We start from the raw sequence: 15,304 nt of genomic DNA, 5'->3' as shown, positions 1-15,304 counted from the left end.
CTGTGATATTTTTTTTTCAAAATCTACATTAAAAAGAAGAAAAAAACACAAAAAAACAGTTTTTACCCCCTGATATCCTTCCTTGAGATCAGAAACTAAGTCAGCTTTCTGGTTTTTTTAAAGCTCTGAGGACCTTCTACATATTAATGTCCAGCAGGTATTTGCCCGATCATTAGGCTTTCCAGGAAATCAACTGGTGCTTTTACAGCTATTCAGAGATTGATACAGTCAAATCCCCCACATCAACAGAAACAGCTCCATTGTTTGCCATGTTCTTCTTCAACCCAGAATCCCCCTCCAGAGATGCTGGAGTTTGCCATTCTGTTCCTGTCTTAGAGGTGTGACTGCACCCAGTGAAAGGCACTAAAAGTTACATAAAAGCATCTTTCATTGAGACAAGTAACGGAGAAGAACAACCTTCACTACCTTGCAGGTCAGCTTTGGTCAACTCAACTTTGTTAGCAAAATAAAAAAGAAAAAAAAGCAAAGACAATAAACAACAGGTTAGTATAAAAGCAGATAAACCAGGGTAACATCATTTTGAATAAATAAAAACAACTGGTATAACTATCACAGCCAACATGCATAATCAAAACACATGGAAATGACAACGTAAGCAACAAGAGCACAGAGGGACAGGGACTACATTAATGCAACCAGCAGATAAACCCAAATAGAAATGCATTTCATTCATGCACACACAAAATCACAAAATTTATAAATACAAAGAGAAGAAAAAACATCACATTCTTTAACCCATCTCTTAGCATTTACAATTATTTTAGATATATTTTGTCTTGTTTGAGAAATACATAGAATCCATTTAAGTAAAAAAAAATCTATTTGACTTTCAGTACCTCCACCAAGCATGCATTTAGTTTTTGTCCAAAGTGGATTTATTGCCAGAAAACCATAGAGGACTGATAATTCCATAAGACAAAAATTTCTGTTTATCCAGAGAACTGAACTCGACACTGGATATAAGTGACTATAACACCTTGCCCCCTCACAAGCTGTCACCTGCTCATAGATTTCAACACATTCTTTAAAAAAACTTACATCAACAGGCAAGCAGACAGCTCAGGCTTTAGACCCATATAGTCTTAATCAGTCATCAGAGAAAAACAAAGAGTACCAGTTCATTATTTCACCTAGGTCAGAATGATCTTGTTATCCGTGGTCAAATCATAGTCCACATGGAAAAAAAAATCATGGTTCTACTAAGTCTGACTGTCTAAAGATCCAAATGCACTTTGTGAAGACTGAAGAGCATTAATAGCAAAACAATACCACTGATGCTGTTCCATGCAGGCACAGCATTTCTTTGGGTTTTTTTTTTTTGGCCTTCCATGCAGGCACAGCATTTCTTTGGGGTTTTTTTTGGCTTTTCATTTTTGTTTATTTTGTTTGGTTGGTTTGGTTTTGCCTTTTTAATGGAGTCAGTTTACAAGGAAGCCACATAGATTTTTGGTGTGTTATACCTTGATTCTAAGTTTTCTCTTTCAGAATGGAAAAAGTAGAGGACAAAGATGGAAGCACAGGCAGCAGCTCCTGAATTCCCTGCCACTGGAGGCTAAATATTTCCATTACACAGAACAATAGGAACAACAAAACACCAAATCAACCTTATTGCTCAAAACATGTTTATTTAAGAAGTGCATACTTACCCTCTTAACCTGTTCTTAACAAGTTCTAGTATCACAGCTGATACTGAAGAAAGTGGGGAAAGGAGAACTACCAGTCTGTCTTCTTTTACATTTACAACCCAATAAATTAGAACTGACACATGCAGATGCCATTTCCTGTGCTTCCTAAGAATTTTAACATTTTTAATCTTTGCTGTTTTACAGCCTATGAATGACTCAAGATAGCAATTATCCTCTCTTTTGAGATAGTCAGAATTTTCTCTCCACTTTTGAAACCGCTTTACTACATAAAGCTATAAAATCCCATTTTCCTTAAACAAAATTCAAAAGAAAGGGGGAAGGAGCAGAAAGAAAAGGATGCACTTCTCCATGCATCATTTTCAACACTTATTCTAACAAAGTAATTTCTCTATAACAAACAAGTACTTTTCCTACTTCTCTGCACCTCACTTTCTTTGTAGTTGAGAGAAAAGCTCATATTTGTTCCATAAATCCAGTAGCAGTATGAGAAGAGAATACAAAAGCAAGGAAAAGGAAAGATGTCAAACCATCACGAAGCAAATTAATGCTCCACTCTTCAATGGACAACCTTTGATTCCAAACAGAAAGTGAAGTATGACCAGATTTGAATTTTCTCTACTGAGCAGATGAAGGGTGAAATCCTTTTTGACATTATCCTGCTGTGAGATTTTAAGCATGAGATTAGATTTGCTGTTTTCCACATACTGCTTAGTATGCAAAATGTGTTCCTGATTATCCAGCCTGTATGTGTCATTCATGCTTTTCATGCACCAGTGAATTCCAAAGGTTAACTATACTATTTCATGGAAAGTAGCAAAAGATTATTATTTTACTGTGGGATCTGGAAAGAAGATTAAATTAGAATCAAAAAAAAGTCTCAAAACATCGGGAATAGTGTCAGCCAGTTTAATAATAATCAGTCTCCTTTGTGAGAAGCTGTTAGTGGAACAGGTGAGGTAGAAGCAACAACTCTAAAGCACATAGAAAACTATCTTACACAAGAAATAAAATGTTCTTTAGCCACTGCTGTTAGGAAGGGGTAAAAATATTTAGAACATGCAGCTAAATTTCAGATAACTAGTGCCCATGGTAAGCAACATAAGGATGTCCAATTAAAAGAAAGGAAAACATGTGAGAACATGTGGCAAATTAATAAAGAGATAAATGCCTCAAAGGCAGAAAGTACTCATCAATACTGAGGGCATCCTCTTCAAACTACACAAAAGATTGGACATCTGATTAACTTTTTCATGGCCCAGTAAGAACAAAAAAACAAAAAAAAAAACCAAAAAAGCCCCACTGAATTACTTGCCACTGGAAGAGGTGGATGGAATAAATTGACCCATTTATCTAGTAGTAAGACCAGAGATGAGGAGTTCAGCAAGAAGAACTCATTTTAAAAGTCAAGAAGTGAGAAAAAGCTGAGCTGAAGTTTAAATTGTTTCCTTTAAAGAAGAGAAATGTCACCTGGTACAACTTCTATCTACAAACTCTTGATATATACCATAGCGCAGACATCTTCTCTCTCAAACTGTTTATGTTTGATGTAAATAGTCTATCTTGCTCAAACTCAGAAGTAAAAAGTTTCTAACCACCCTTCACAGGCTGTTGAGATACAGACTGGAGACAACTATGTTCTGATAGAAGACTTTTCTTCAGTTTCTAGTGATTTGCTCATGTCCAAGAGCCTCCACCCACATTTTTAAAGTGGTTTGCAAGACACAGATGAATTTCATACTCTTATCACAAATACAAGAACACCCGGAAGATGAATTTTATGGGTGGGGAAAGCAAGGCCAAAAGTAAGTGGCAGACTTGCCTTCAAGCTGCCACTGGAAGAGGCCATCCCATTTGAAAACCTTTCTAAAAATTAATTCGTCTCTTTAGTGTGCTTAATACCCTGATGCAGCACTGACACAAGGACCATTTAAGTCTTAACCACTTCCCTACTTTTGGTAGCTTTTCTCAGGCCCTCTCACCAATGCCTTTTGTGAGGTGGTGGTAAGGGGAAGGGCCCTCTTGTTCTGCCAGAGGTAGTGATGAAAACTGCAGTGACCACAACAGATCAAGAAACTGAGAAAAATGAACAAGTATCTTGGTATCATGTCATGCTCCCCAAGATTTTTTCTCCTCACAGCTGTGTGTAGTACACCTGAACATACCAGGGAGCAAGGTGGTTCTGGCTTTGCAACATTCCAGGGAAACACAAGCTGCCACTACAGATCTGACCAGACTGCCAAGATCCATGAAGAGCTGCCTGTTGGTCCTGAAAAATGAGGAATGTAGCAATTGCAAAAGACCAATGAAAATAAACCAAACCACAAAAAAAAAAAAAAAAAAAAAAGTGTGATATGCAGCTTTAACTCCATAAACTAATTTGACATTTCAGACACTCTTTGGTTCTCTTCTTCCAGATTATCCCCCTCAAAAACCTTTGCCAAAAGCAATGGTACTATAGGATACATTGAAACACAAAACATGTCAGTGTAGCAGCTATCATCTTGTCAAACAGACAGGTTATTGAATGGTTGACTTCAAAAGCTGAAACCATAAGCTTCTACAGCACACATGATACAAAAGGGAGCTGATATGGCACCTAACAAAAACTATGAAGAGGCTGTTTAGTTGTGCTAGCCTAAACAAATCCCACCATATATAATTTAAAGAAATTACAGCAATAGAACCAGTAGGACATTGGAGATAAAGTAATTCTTGCTTCAAGTCCTGAACTGACTCTTTTTAGCTCTATTATACACTGTTAAAAACCACCAATTTCAGTCTCAAGGATGTCTGCATCTCAAGAGTGACTCGTATATATGACTAATAATGTTTTGGTAGGTTCCAAAGGAAAATATTTCCTATAAATTACAAATTATTGAAAGTGCTTCCTGTTCAAGGAGATGCCTTACTCATCACTGGAACACAGATAATTATGTGTCAAGTGTGCGCTTTCATGCACAGGGAGGCTGAATCATGCTTAAGCACACAAGAGGAACAATGTGGTCAAGGAAATTCAATGGCTTGCTCAAATTCAATAAAAGGAGGTAAGACAAGACAATAAGGAATATTATTTTCCTATTGAAACTTGTAAATCTTAATTGGTGTTATGAAACAGGGTACTGAAATACATGAACAAAGATAAAAAAACACAAACAGGAGGTAACCATGTCACCCCTGTGCAGTGTCACTGCTGCATCTTAGCCAGGACAGTGCTCTCTGGTGACCTACATCTCAATTCTACTGTTATCAAGGCCTTCCTCTAAATATTCTTTGGTTTTGTCCTGAGATGAAACCGACAGTTTCTAAGAAAACAGCTGCCACATGGTAATCTCTGCCTCTGAAAGCAAGGCCTCAACAAAATACAAACATTAGCAGAAATCTCTCTCACATGACTTTGGAAAGACAAGATTCATATGTGGGAATGGAATAACATTTCTTTAAGCATGTATGTTCCCATCACATATGTGGTCCCTCTGCCCTTCATGATGAAATACAGAGATGTCCAGCAAATCAACACACAGCATGACTATTCAGACAAAAAGCCTGCAACTGTTTATTAAAAACGTATTTAGACATCATGAGGTAGCAAGGACTACTTAGAACTTCTGCCCTTAAAACCATTATGACTGCACCCAAAGTTACTTCAGATGGAAACAAACTAAGGAGACATAAGGACTGAACAGCCTTAGAGTTTTTATTTCCTTAGAGAACAGGATATAAGTGTGACTTTCACCGGCAATTGTAAGGAAAGAGACCAGCAGCCAGCGAGACAGATCTGAGATGAAGCTTTGAGGATTGTTAAGATTCAAAAGTTAAGGCAAAAAAAACCAACAACAAATGTAACAACTTTATCGTAACCAAATTCTCAGTTTTTCTACTAGTCCTAAATATGTTGGCTAAAACAACATTTTGCTCTTCAGCAGTTTCCTTGGTACTGAACAGGGACCATTTGGGAAGGTAGCAAGGGCACAGCTTTCCAAGATCAAGCTCTTCCAAAGGCAGAATGATGACCGTCATTGACCTTATCACCTATTTTTTTAGGTCTCTTTCCAATTCTGAGTCCTGTTTGAATGACTTTAGAAGAGAAGGGTAACTTGTGTTCTGGAAACCAAAGCAATCTCCACATTCAGGCAGCATCTGTGCTGGTACCACACTGGCACACAAAGTGCCATGTTATGTGTTTTGGGAGCAGCACTGATGTTACACAACCTCAGCAATACAACACAACATCAGAGAAGTACACTGGGTATGGGAGAAGGAAACACTACAGCTCTAATGGGGCACTCTTCAGGGCAAGTCTCATGGCTCTATTCCTGTTCTTTTCCACAGAATAACAGGATAGTAAAATTGGGTGGCTCTCGCAGGAGGAGGGCTAGTAGAGATCACATGCCAGCTAAAGAGCCAAAGGGTTACAATAATTTTAAACAAAGGAGTCATCCAAAAATCACTAATATTAAAGAGCTTTCAATGCATCAAATACAAATAGAATACCTCATGGCTCTATTCCTGTTCTGTTCCACAGAACAACAGGATAGTAAAATTGGGTAGCTCTCTGCAGGAGGAGGGCTAGTAGAGATCACATGCCAGCTAAAGAGCCAAAGGGTTACAATAATTTTAAACAAAGGAGTCATCCAAAAATCACTAATATTAAAGAGCTTTCAATGCATCAAATACAAATAGAATAGACTTTTTTATAAACCTGAAATGCATTTTTTCCTTGAACCGTAAAAACAACTATACAGAAAAGGGGTACTTCTTTTGTTGGCTCTGCCCCAAACGGGCAAAGACACAAGTTCTCCGACACTGTGCTCATTTCCACAAGGAACAAAGTGGTTAATAGACACTACTAAGAAAAAGAGAGGAGGACAGAGTAAAAACAGCCTACAACTACCCAGCAATGCTGTGAGATGGGAATTGACATGGAGTGAGCTCCTGTGAGAGGACACAAAATTCTCACAAAGCACAGTATTATTGTGGGAGCATGGAAGGAGGGGGCCCAGACAACCAGAACACTGAGACACAAGCAAGGAATCAGATCTGATTGGATGGTCAATTTAGTATTCAAAGTTCTCTCTCAGATTATACTCAATCCTAAGAAGGAACAGTTTTGACAAGTGGCAGGGCTTCACCATGATATAACTTGTAATCTTGACACAATAGAGAAAGACAAACAAGGAGCCCTCAATTTGTGAAACTTTTGAAGGATCAGTTTGGGACATAGATGCTGTTTTAGCAAATGTACATACCAACTTCAGAAAAAGCTATCTTCCTATAGTGACTGGTAGCCAACACAGCAGACTGGTACTGAGTGATTCTAGACATAATTCCAGACAGCAGACCCTCAGCATTCTGGATGGTAAGTATCCCAAGTTCTTTGGGAATTGAAGCCATATGCATTGTACTCAGTCAGTGATGCTGATGTCAATATTCTTTTAACTAATGGAAGCTTACAGTAACAACAAATTATTTAAAGAGGCTTCAAGAAATCACTACTGTTTACATGGCACAAAAAGTAACTCATCCCACTTAGTTCTAAACTGGCTGGAAAAGAGAAAGAGCAGAAGAGAAATGTTTTCCAGGCAGAAGATGCAATGCCTCCAGTGCTTTCACTGGAGGCTCACCTCATTAAAAATTAAATCCTCTTTCGGTCCAATCTTTACCCTTCAGCTCCTTCTACCTTTCATTTCCCCTGTATCTATTTGTTCTTCAAAATAATTACTTCTGTGAATCCCAAGAAAGGGTGCTCTGAAGCACAAACTGAATGCTCAGAACATCTTCCAAAGTATTTTAAGACTACTGTAATGCTAGTAAACTACTTTAAGAAAACTACTAGTAAATAGTAGTCCATCCCCTAGTACCATTCTTTCCCACTACTAAAGGTACCAACTCATACGGGATAGATCATACAGGAGAAGAGCTGCTAAGACACTTACAGGAACCATCAATCCATAAGCTACATAGACAAAAGTGTAATAAAGGATATTGCCATGGAAGAAACTAATGAAATGGACAGTAAGGTAAATAAGTAGATGCAACAATGAAGTGTGAAGTGAGCGCTGGAGAGAGGAACGTCCTTGCAGTCAATCATACCTTCACATCCACGCTCAATCTGCCCACTGCGGTGCAGAGCATCGTTGATAAGGTCAGGCAGACGCCCATTCAGGTCTACAGATGCCAGACAGCCCTGAAATCCATCACGTGAGGCCACAAGCTTCGGGAGGTTGCTATACATGCCTTGAGCTAGGCCAGCAATGTAGAGATCACCTAGAACAGGAGGGGTAAATGTACAAGGAGGAGGAGGTTACACACCTTCTAGAGTCACTTTTCTTGGCACCAAACATGAATAAAGCCAAGTCAACACACATTCAGAAAAAGTTAAAAAGAGATCAACTCATTGTGCAAGAAGTTATTTCTGCTTCCTTTACTACAAAAAACAAAACAAACCCAAAAACTAAAGAACCAACCAAAATAAAAACAAAACCAAACAAAGAATGCATCACAAAACCCCCTAAATAATCCCAGTTCTCATTGCTACTTAACTAGGAAAAACTGAAAAATGACAATTTCTGAAAAAGCAAAATATGACAAACTATTTAGCTACAATAAGTTGTCAAACAAAGAAGAGATAAATTAATTTGAAAGCCAAAATGTGCAAAGTCCAGATTTACTGTTCTGTAATGCATAGTTACTCCAAGCTTTCTCCTGTTCACTAGTTCAGCCCTGCAAGAACAGAGGGAACATGTTAATCTTGTAGAGTTTACCTTTAAGATCCAGATTTTTGGCACCGTTGATAACCTGAGTGACCACCTTAGTGTCCACTTTTAAGCTGTGTGTGTTACTGTTATCTCTGGTAATGACAACATTGTGCCACTGGTTGTCATTCAGAGGACGATCACTGTTGCCTTTGATAACATTAGGTCCATTTCCAAGGTCAAACACATAGTGTATATACCTGTAAATATAGCAAGAACTGGTTAATATTCTGGAAGAACTCCAGCATTGCTGAATCTTATTCTAGCCAGAGGTGGTAAATTCACTTTAAAAAGTCATGAAGGGAAATATCTCAGGGTTAGAAAGTTCTAATAAGTCAAAATATTAGCCACTGCTTTGAAAGAATATAGTTGTTTCCTTTCCACCAAAGTGTAAGGATTAGTATTTTGAGATGTCAATATGTCAAGTCATCCCAAAATATTAGCCACTGCCTTGAAAGAATATAGTTGTTTCCTTTCCAAAGTGTAAGGATTAGTATTTTGAGATGTCAATATGTCAAGTCATCAGATTCTAACCATAAAACATTCCTCTTTTACACAAAGTTCTCTCAGAGCCACAAAAACACTGTCTGTGCATATAATTATATTTTTTTAATTGGTAATATTGATAAATGTACTGGGGAACAACACTAGATATGCTTATTTGGAGCATATATTCCCCAAGTTAATTCTGAGTTTTGAATAACTCCCATAAGAAGTTAATTAGCAAACTCACTTGAAATATTGTACTAAAATTCTCATGAGATCCTAGACTTATTCAAACAGCTGAAAAACAATTAGCAAAGCTTTTGGCAAAAATAGAGACCCTGACAAAGACTGAAGTCATGGGAATGTTACCCTGAATTATTTACATAGTTCAAACACAGAAATCCACCTGAGGATGGAAGAGAAGTATTCTATTCACAAAAGGAAAGAGAAGAAAAAAAGACAACAAAATTCTACTCTCAACAGAGCACCAGGAGATCATGACTGTTCCTTTTTTTATTACTCAATGTCCCACTTACAGAAGTATGTGCAAAGCCAAAAACAAAACAGATTGAACTGAAAGAAACAGGATTAGTAAACTTTGGAAAACATGTCTACCATAACTAAATCATCAGAGATCAAAATTTGTTCAGCAAACAAAGGAATTTTTTTATGAGCTATAGGTCTTCTGAAAATAATACAGTAGCTCAAAAGCAAGCTGAGTCTGCTTTTCATCAAGCATCACCAGCAGAACTAGAAATTCAGCAGCCCATATATGCTTTTTCTTTTTCCTTCACTGGAGATGGCAAAACAACAAGTATTACAATGGGGAAAAAAAAAGGGTGGGGAGGGAGTGGGGAAGAAGAGACATACAGAGCCCTCAGCATATCTCCTCCTCTGTGCCAATCTGCGATGTTGACAGGACTAAACATTAGTCTAACTATGTCCCAATGACTTAAAATGCTAATGTTGCACACTGTAAAAATGTCCCTCCCACAGCCACAGGAAGAAGTCAGTGATGAAATCAGGAGTCTTAAGCTCCAGTGTTTTTGTTTAAACACTTTGTCTTACAGCTCAGCAGAGAAAACATGAGCATCAGGTGAACTTCTCTTCATGCAAGCATTTTAAGCTCACCTATAAGTATTTTATCTATAAATAAGCTGGTAGAAAACAACAGAAAGCCACTTACCCCTTGACTAGTTCAACTGCGATGAAGTCATTGCCATCACCACTGTTAAAGAGGATGAAGCCATCAGCTGAGGTGGTCTTGAACTGAAAGAAGAGGTGCATGGATGTATAAGCCTGCAAGGTGGCCAAGCTCAAGTAGCTGCTCTTAGTCTTGAATGTCACAGGGTCAGCTATAATGTTGCGGAGCCCAAAGCGTGCCTTCAGCTCGCAGTAGTCAATGTCCCCGTTCTTGCACAGGTCAATGTAGAGCATCCCATTGAACATGAGGCTCTGCAGATGGCCGATGAAGCTGGAGGGGATGACGGAGATGTACCGCTTCTCTGTCATGATTCCTGTCTCGATGTTGTGGAACTCCAAGCGGGTATGATCACCAACCATCGTGCCTGAAGGACAGAAACAAGGAGGAATACTGGGGATCAGCAACAGGGTATACAGAGCCCTTGACACTCCAGTTTCCAGACTGATCACAGAACTAAATCCTATCCAATCACTGTTCCGTAGCTTGCATAATAAAGGATGTACAGAATCTTGGTGAAGAGGCTTGGTGGAGATGTGTGAATCCAGCAGTTGCCAAAACCTGGCAGAAAAGACAGGCCCCTAAAGGGCCATGGGCAGCAAGCTCTGTCCTTTTCCCTGTGCTTCACAGACTTTATCTGTGAAGAGGATAAGGCATCTCCCTAAAAGCTGAGGGTGATCTATTTGATGCAGCAGACCATCTGCCAAACAACTCGAACACTTCTGAAACAACTTTTCCAAGTGCATCTCCTGAGAACACTTGTTAAACATAGATTAATATAAATAGAGCAGTGAGAGAAGTGAGAACAGTCACAAAATTGCTGATATTTAGTCCTTTGTTCTCTCCTTGTGCCTGATGTTATTACTCTTATTTTAAGAGCGTGGCAGGAGGGAAACACACAAAAATGCAACAGGTAAAAAGCCCTCCATCTATTTAAATAATCAACCTACCACCTGGGCTATTTACTGCATCATGACAAGATTTTAACCTCTCAAAATATCCAAGCTATTCAGTATACCAAATACTACTGTCAGACTCCTCATACAGCATATTTAAATATTTCACTAAGTGTGCTAGGCACCAGTGCTGACACTGAACCCATACAGAGAGATGAAATACAACAGTATGCTATAACAGTATGACAAGTTGGGCAGCATCAGAATTAAAACCCTTTCAGCCAGCCTTATTTTAGCCCTCCATAGTTCTTCATTAAGGTAGTTTTCATTACTTGGTCACATGCGCAAGGTGGTTTTGTACATGAGCCTTTGTCCACTTAGTAAACAGGAAAGAATGAAATACTAAGAATTTAAGTGTTTTCCTATTATTCACTGTACAACCACTATTCAAATTCTGCTACATATAAGCCATTATTTTTTCTCTCATGAAATTTTCTGCAGTTCTCATTGGGTTTATGGAGCATGGTGCTGGCTGTGGGGTGGCTGCAGGGCAGCCTTAGTGAGGAGAGGCCAGGGCTAGCCCATGCCTGACATGGCCAGTTCCAAATGGCTCCAACCCACCCACCACAGGGCACAGCTGAGCCCCATGGACAAGATGGTGGTACCTGGGAGAAAGGACATAATGCTACCCACAAGAAACAAAGGGGAAAAAAACCAAAACAACTCAAACTCCTATAAACATCAAGGATGGAAAAGAGGGAGGGGGCATTCCAGGTGCCAGAGTGGAAAGTCTCCATCGTCCACAAAGATAACAGTGGTACAGACAACCACACTGCAACTCCTGGAGGACTCTTGTGCTAGAGCAGGTGGATATTTCCTGAAGGAACTGCAGCCCCTGGAGAGCCTACACTGGAGAAGGTTTTCCTGAAAGCCTATGGAGACCACCCATGCTGGAGCACTTCATGAAGGACTGCATTCCATGGCTAGGACCCCCATTGGAGCAGGACAGAAGTGTGAGGAGGAAGGAGCATCAGAGAGGAGCTGTTACATAATAAACATTTTATTTATCAATTATTGAGCACTGCCACCATTCTCCAACCCCTTTCTCTGCCTAGTGGGGGCAGCTAGGAGAGGCAGGGAGGAGCAAATCCAATAAAAGAGGGTGGTAGACACTGTTCTACTTTCTTGTCTATGTTTCTCACCACTCTATTTTTAATTGGCAGTAAATTAAATCTTAAAATTAGAAAAGTCACTTAAAAAAAAAAAATCCTGCTTTACTTCAAAAAATTAGAACAATAAAATTAAGATATGTCAGTTCTCAAAGGCAAGAAAACGCCTCCTTTTTTCTTTTATGCTTAAAAAAATACAAGGCAATTCCGGCCTGAGTAGGAGAAAAAAGCCAAGACTGGGAATCTGGAGTACACTGGGACAGGGAGCCCAAATATAGGGGGCATTAAAAATGGAGTGAGGGAGTTTGGAGGAAGTGAGCCCAGAATCTTAGAAAAGGTGGAAAATGAGAAAACTGGGGCTGGCTTAATTTAAAAAAAAAAATGGTGCTACAGGCAGGACTGCAGTAAGTCAGGAGTAGTTCATTGAAAAGCTGCAAAGGACATGGCAATACAAGATCAGAATCAGGACAGAGATGTAATTTCCTAGGAACTCGTGGAGTGCAATCCAGTATTTTCTGAACTCATTAGTTACCAGCCCCACCTGCAGAGTTCACCTCTAGTTCCCCACTGTGCTCTATAGAGTATTGTACCTACTACAGCAATCAGAAATTCTCTAGTTCAAGTGGTAGCAGACGGACAAAACTCCAGACTCCCACTGTGGTATTTGGGTGCTAGGAAGATGTCATAGAGAGGAATATATCTGCTGCATCTTCCACTGATGTTCTGACATCTATTCTGAGGTCAGGACAAATATGGGACAAAGGTTTTGTGAACCTTTGCATTAAACAGTAAAATGCTGTCCAGAATTCTGTTTCTACCTTAGGTGTTCTACAGGAAACCAATTCAGACACTTCATTACAAATTTTTCATAGGTGGTCATTAATTGTCTACATCCAATTCCCCAAGAGGCAGGGTTTAACTAATTTACAGGATGTAATTTACAGATATGCTGGATTTTTTCTGATGAAAATTACTAAAAGAACATGGCAAATGGGTGCCAAATACATCTAGCTTTATTCTGGTGCCTTGTTCCCAAACCTGTAAAATGGGAAAAAGATGTCCACTCACTTCATATAACATAGACATGGGAATAAATCCAGTTAAAGCTTCTTAATTCTGCATAAACATATTGATGAGCAGCCTACAACACACACAAAATAAAAAACGTTAAAAAAATTTTTTAAAAAGTCTAAATTTAGAGCAAAATTCAGCTGGCGTGCATTGTTCCAAACAAGCAATGAGACAGAAATCAAATAGGCTGTTTATTTTTACTGGGGGCCTAATTTTAGATTTCTGATCTATGTCTAAGACAGCAAGAATCCTGTGGAAAAATCTATGTGACCACACCACTGAAGACTGTTATCATCTGCCCAGGGAAGTGGGATGCAGATTGCACAAAAAACGTTAACTCTGGCTTTTCTGACTTTGCCATGATGGCATTCTTTTAACAGATATTTTTAGCTGTAATGCATCTTTAATTATGTAATTCATATACATGTACATATGCGTATCCTATTTTAGTGCAGGATTGTATCATTATTATTTATAAACTCAGCTTCGTGAAAAAGACTTCCAGAACAGATGGCTTTGGGGGATCGATTCGGCAATGCAGAGAGTGCCACCTCGTGGTGCTTCCTAAAAAAGCAGATCCAGAATAATTGTTCTCAAATTAGAAGTAATTGGGATGAAGTTTTAAGTTCCTTCTTAAATAAAATTCATTTTTCCTATAAGCTAGTTTTGACCAAACCACCACCAAGGCTGATTTCTAACAAGGAGAGGGAATGATTTTTCTTGCATGCTTCTTGTTCTCTCTTGCAAAATCACAGCCTATATAGGACAGCACATATTTCTTTCAGAGAGAAACTTATTTCAAGCCATTTTCCTGTTAGCCGACTTCTTTGGGAATATTTCAGATTTCTGACTCCTGGCTTTCCAAATTATCCAAACTACCACAATATATAAAATTATTCAAATTCATATAGAAGAAAAATACTTTTCTTCAGAGACAGGTTACAGTGTATCTGGCACTATGTGTGTCAGCCATTACCCCTAGTTGCATTCTGAATAGAAGCTACTCAGAAAAAAGGATTTCAGCTTTTTGGCAAACCATCATGTGTGTCAACTAACAATTATACCTGTATCAGTTTTGCATCCGAGGTTCCTGGTTTTTTATTTTTTTGTTTTGGTTTGGGGTTTTTTTGTTGGTTGTTGTTTTGTGGTTTTTTTTATCAACATCAGCCTCCAGACTACTGATGTTTTTCTCAAAAGCTCACTTCCTAAAATTATATACTAATATGAGAACTTCAGACCTTCAAAAGTAAAGAAAGATAGGTTTGTGGCTCTTGCAGTCACGGAGAAATAGGAAAAGTACAATCTCTAAAATTCGGCAACTAAAAAAGGATCAATCTGGAGTACTTTGATCATTTCAGTGCAAATCTTAACCTGGGACACACCAACTTTCCTGGCTGATCTTTTCTTTTCTCCTTTCAACAAGAAGTAGGAGCTCAAAAAGCTGTCTGAAAATGCAGAAAATTATTTTTTTTTAAAAATCAAGAAAAAAAAGAAAAGGACTGACAACTTTTGTCAAGCCAGGATCCTCCCTAACTCTAAACCAAAGCTGAGAAAAAACTGCTTTATTTGCTTTTTCTTCTGGATGGCTCTGAACCATGCACGCAAGAACTTGGGAAATAAATTTTAAAAAATAAAGAAAATAACCTAGAATGCCCAAACTATAAGAAATAAAATAAAATTTTTTAAATAATGGAAAAAAAACCCAAAAATGAGCAGCAGAGACATAAATCTGTGCACTGTAGCACATGTACTTCGTGCAGGTTTATCATCAAGGAAAAGTTGGTGCAGAGGAACAGTCTAAAGAGCCTTGGCCTTGATTCCACAGCATTGGAAACCATCACACGTGCAACTCAGGAATGGAGTGTGTTCAGCCTACCTCAGAAAGAGCCTGGACCAAGAGAAAGATATAAGCGCAAGCTTATCTGTTCCCTAAACCCGTATCCCAGGTCATTACCGTTGTCACAGAAGTTTCTGGTGCTAGTTAAGGAATCTCTCAGTCCTGAATATTCATTTTCAACATCGTAACACTAAATAATACATGAGTGCTAAGAGGAAGGGGTGG

The 15,304-nt window shown here is 38.7% G+C and overlaps 1 protein-coding gene across 15 annotated transcripts in view; it reads right to left on the bottom strand.

Moving 5' to 3' along the window:
- The window catches only part of NRXN3 (neurexin 3), a 920,037-nt gene that overhangs the window by 536,024 nt on the left and 368,709 nt on the right, over window positions 1-15,304 (bottom strand). For all 15 annotated transcript variants that reach the window (XM_039705065.1, XM_039705064.1, XM_039705053.1 and 12 more), the window contains 3 exons: window positions 10,092-10,473; window positions 8,429-8,619; window positions 7,758-7,931 (listed from right to left, as the gene is read on the bottom strand). In XM_039705065.1, coding sequence (XP_039560999.1) covers window positions 7,758-7,931; window positions 8,429-8,619; window positions 10,092-10,473 — 747 coding nt within the window. The remainder of the gene's footprint in view (window positions 1-7,757; window positions 7,932-8,428; window positions 8,620-10,091; window positions 10,474-15,304) is intronic.

This window comes from Passer montanus, unplaced genomic scaffold (assembly GCF_014805655.1).
Source record: "Passer montanus isolate IOZ18808 unplaced genomic scaffold, ASM1480565v1 scaffold18, whole genome shotgun sequence".
Lineage (NCBI taxonomy): Eukaryota > Metazoa > Chordata > Aves > Passeriformes > Passeridae > Passer > Passer montanus.
This window is presented reverse-complemented; position numbering and strand designations above follow the sequence as displayed.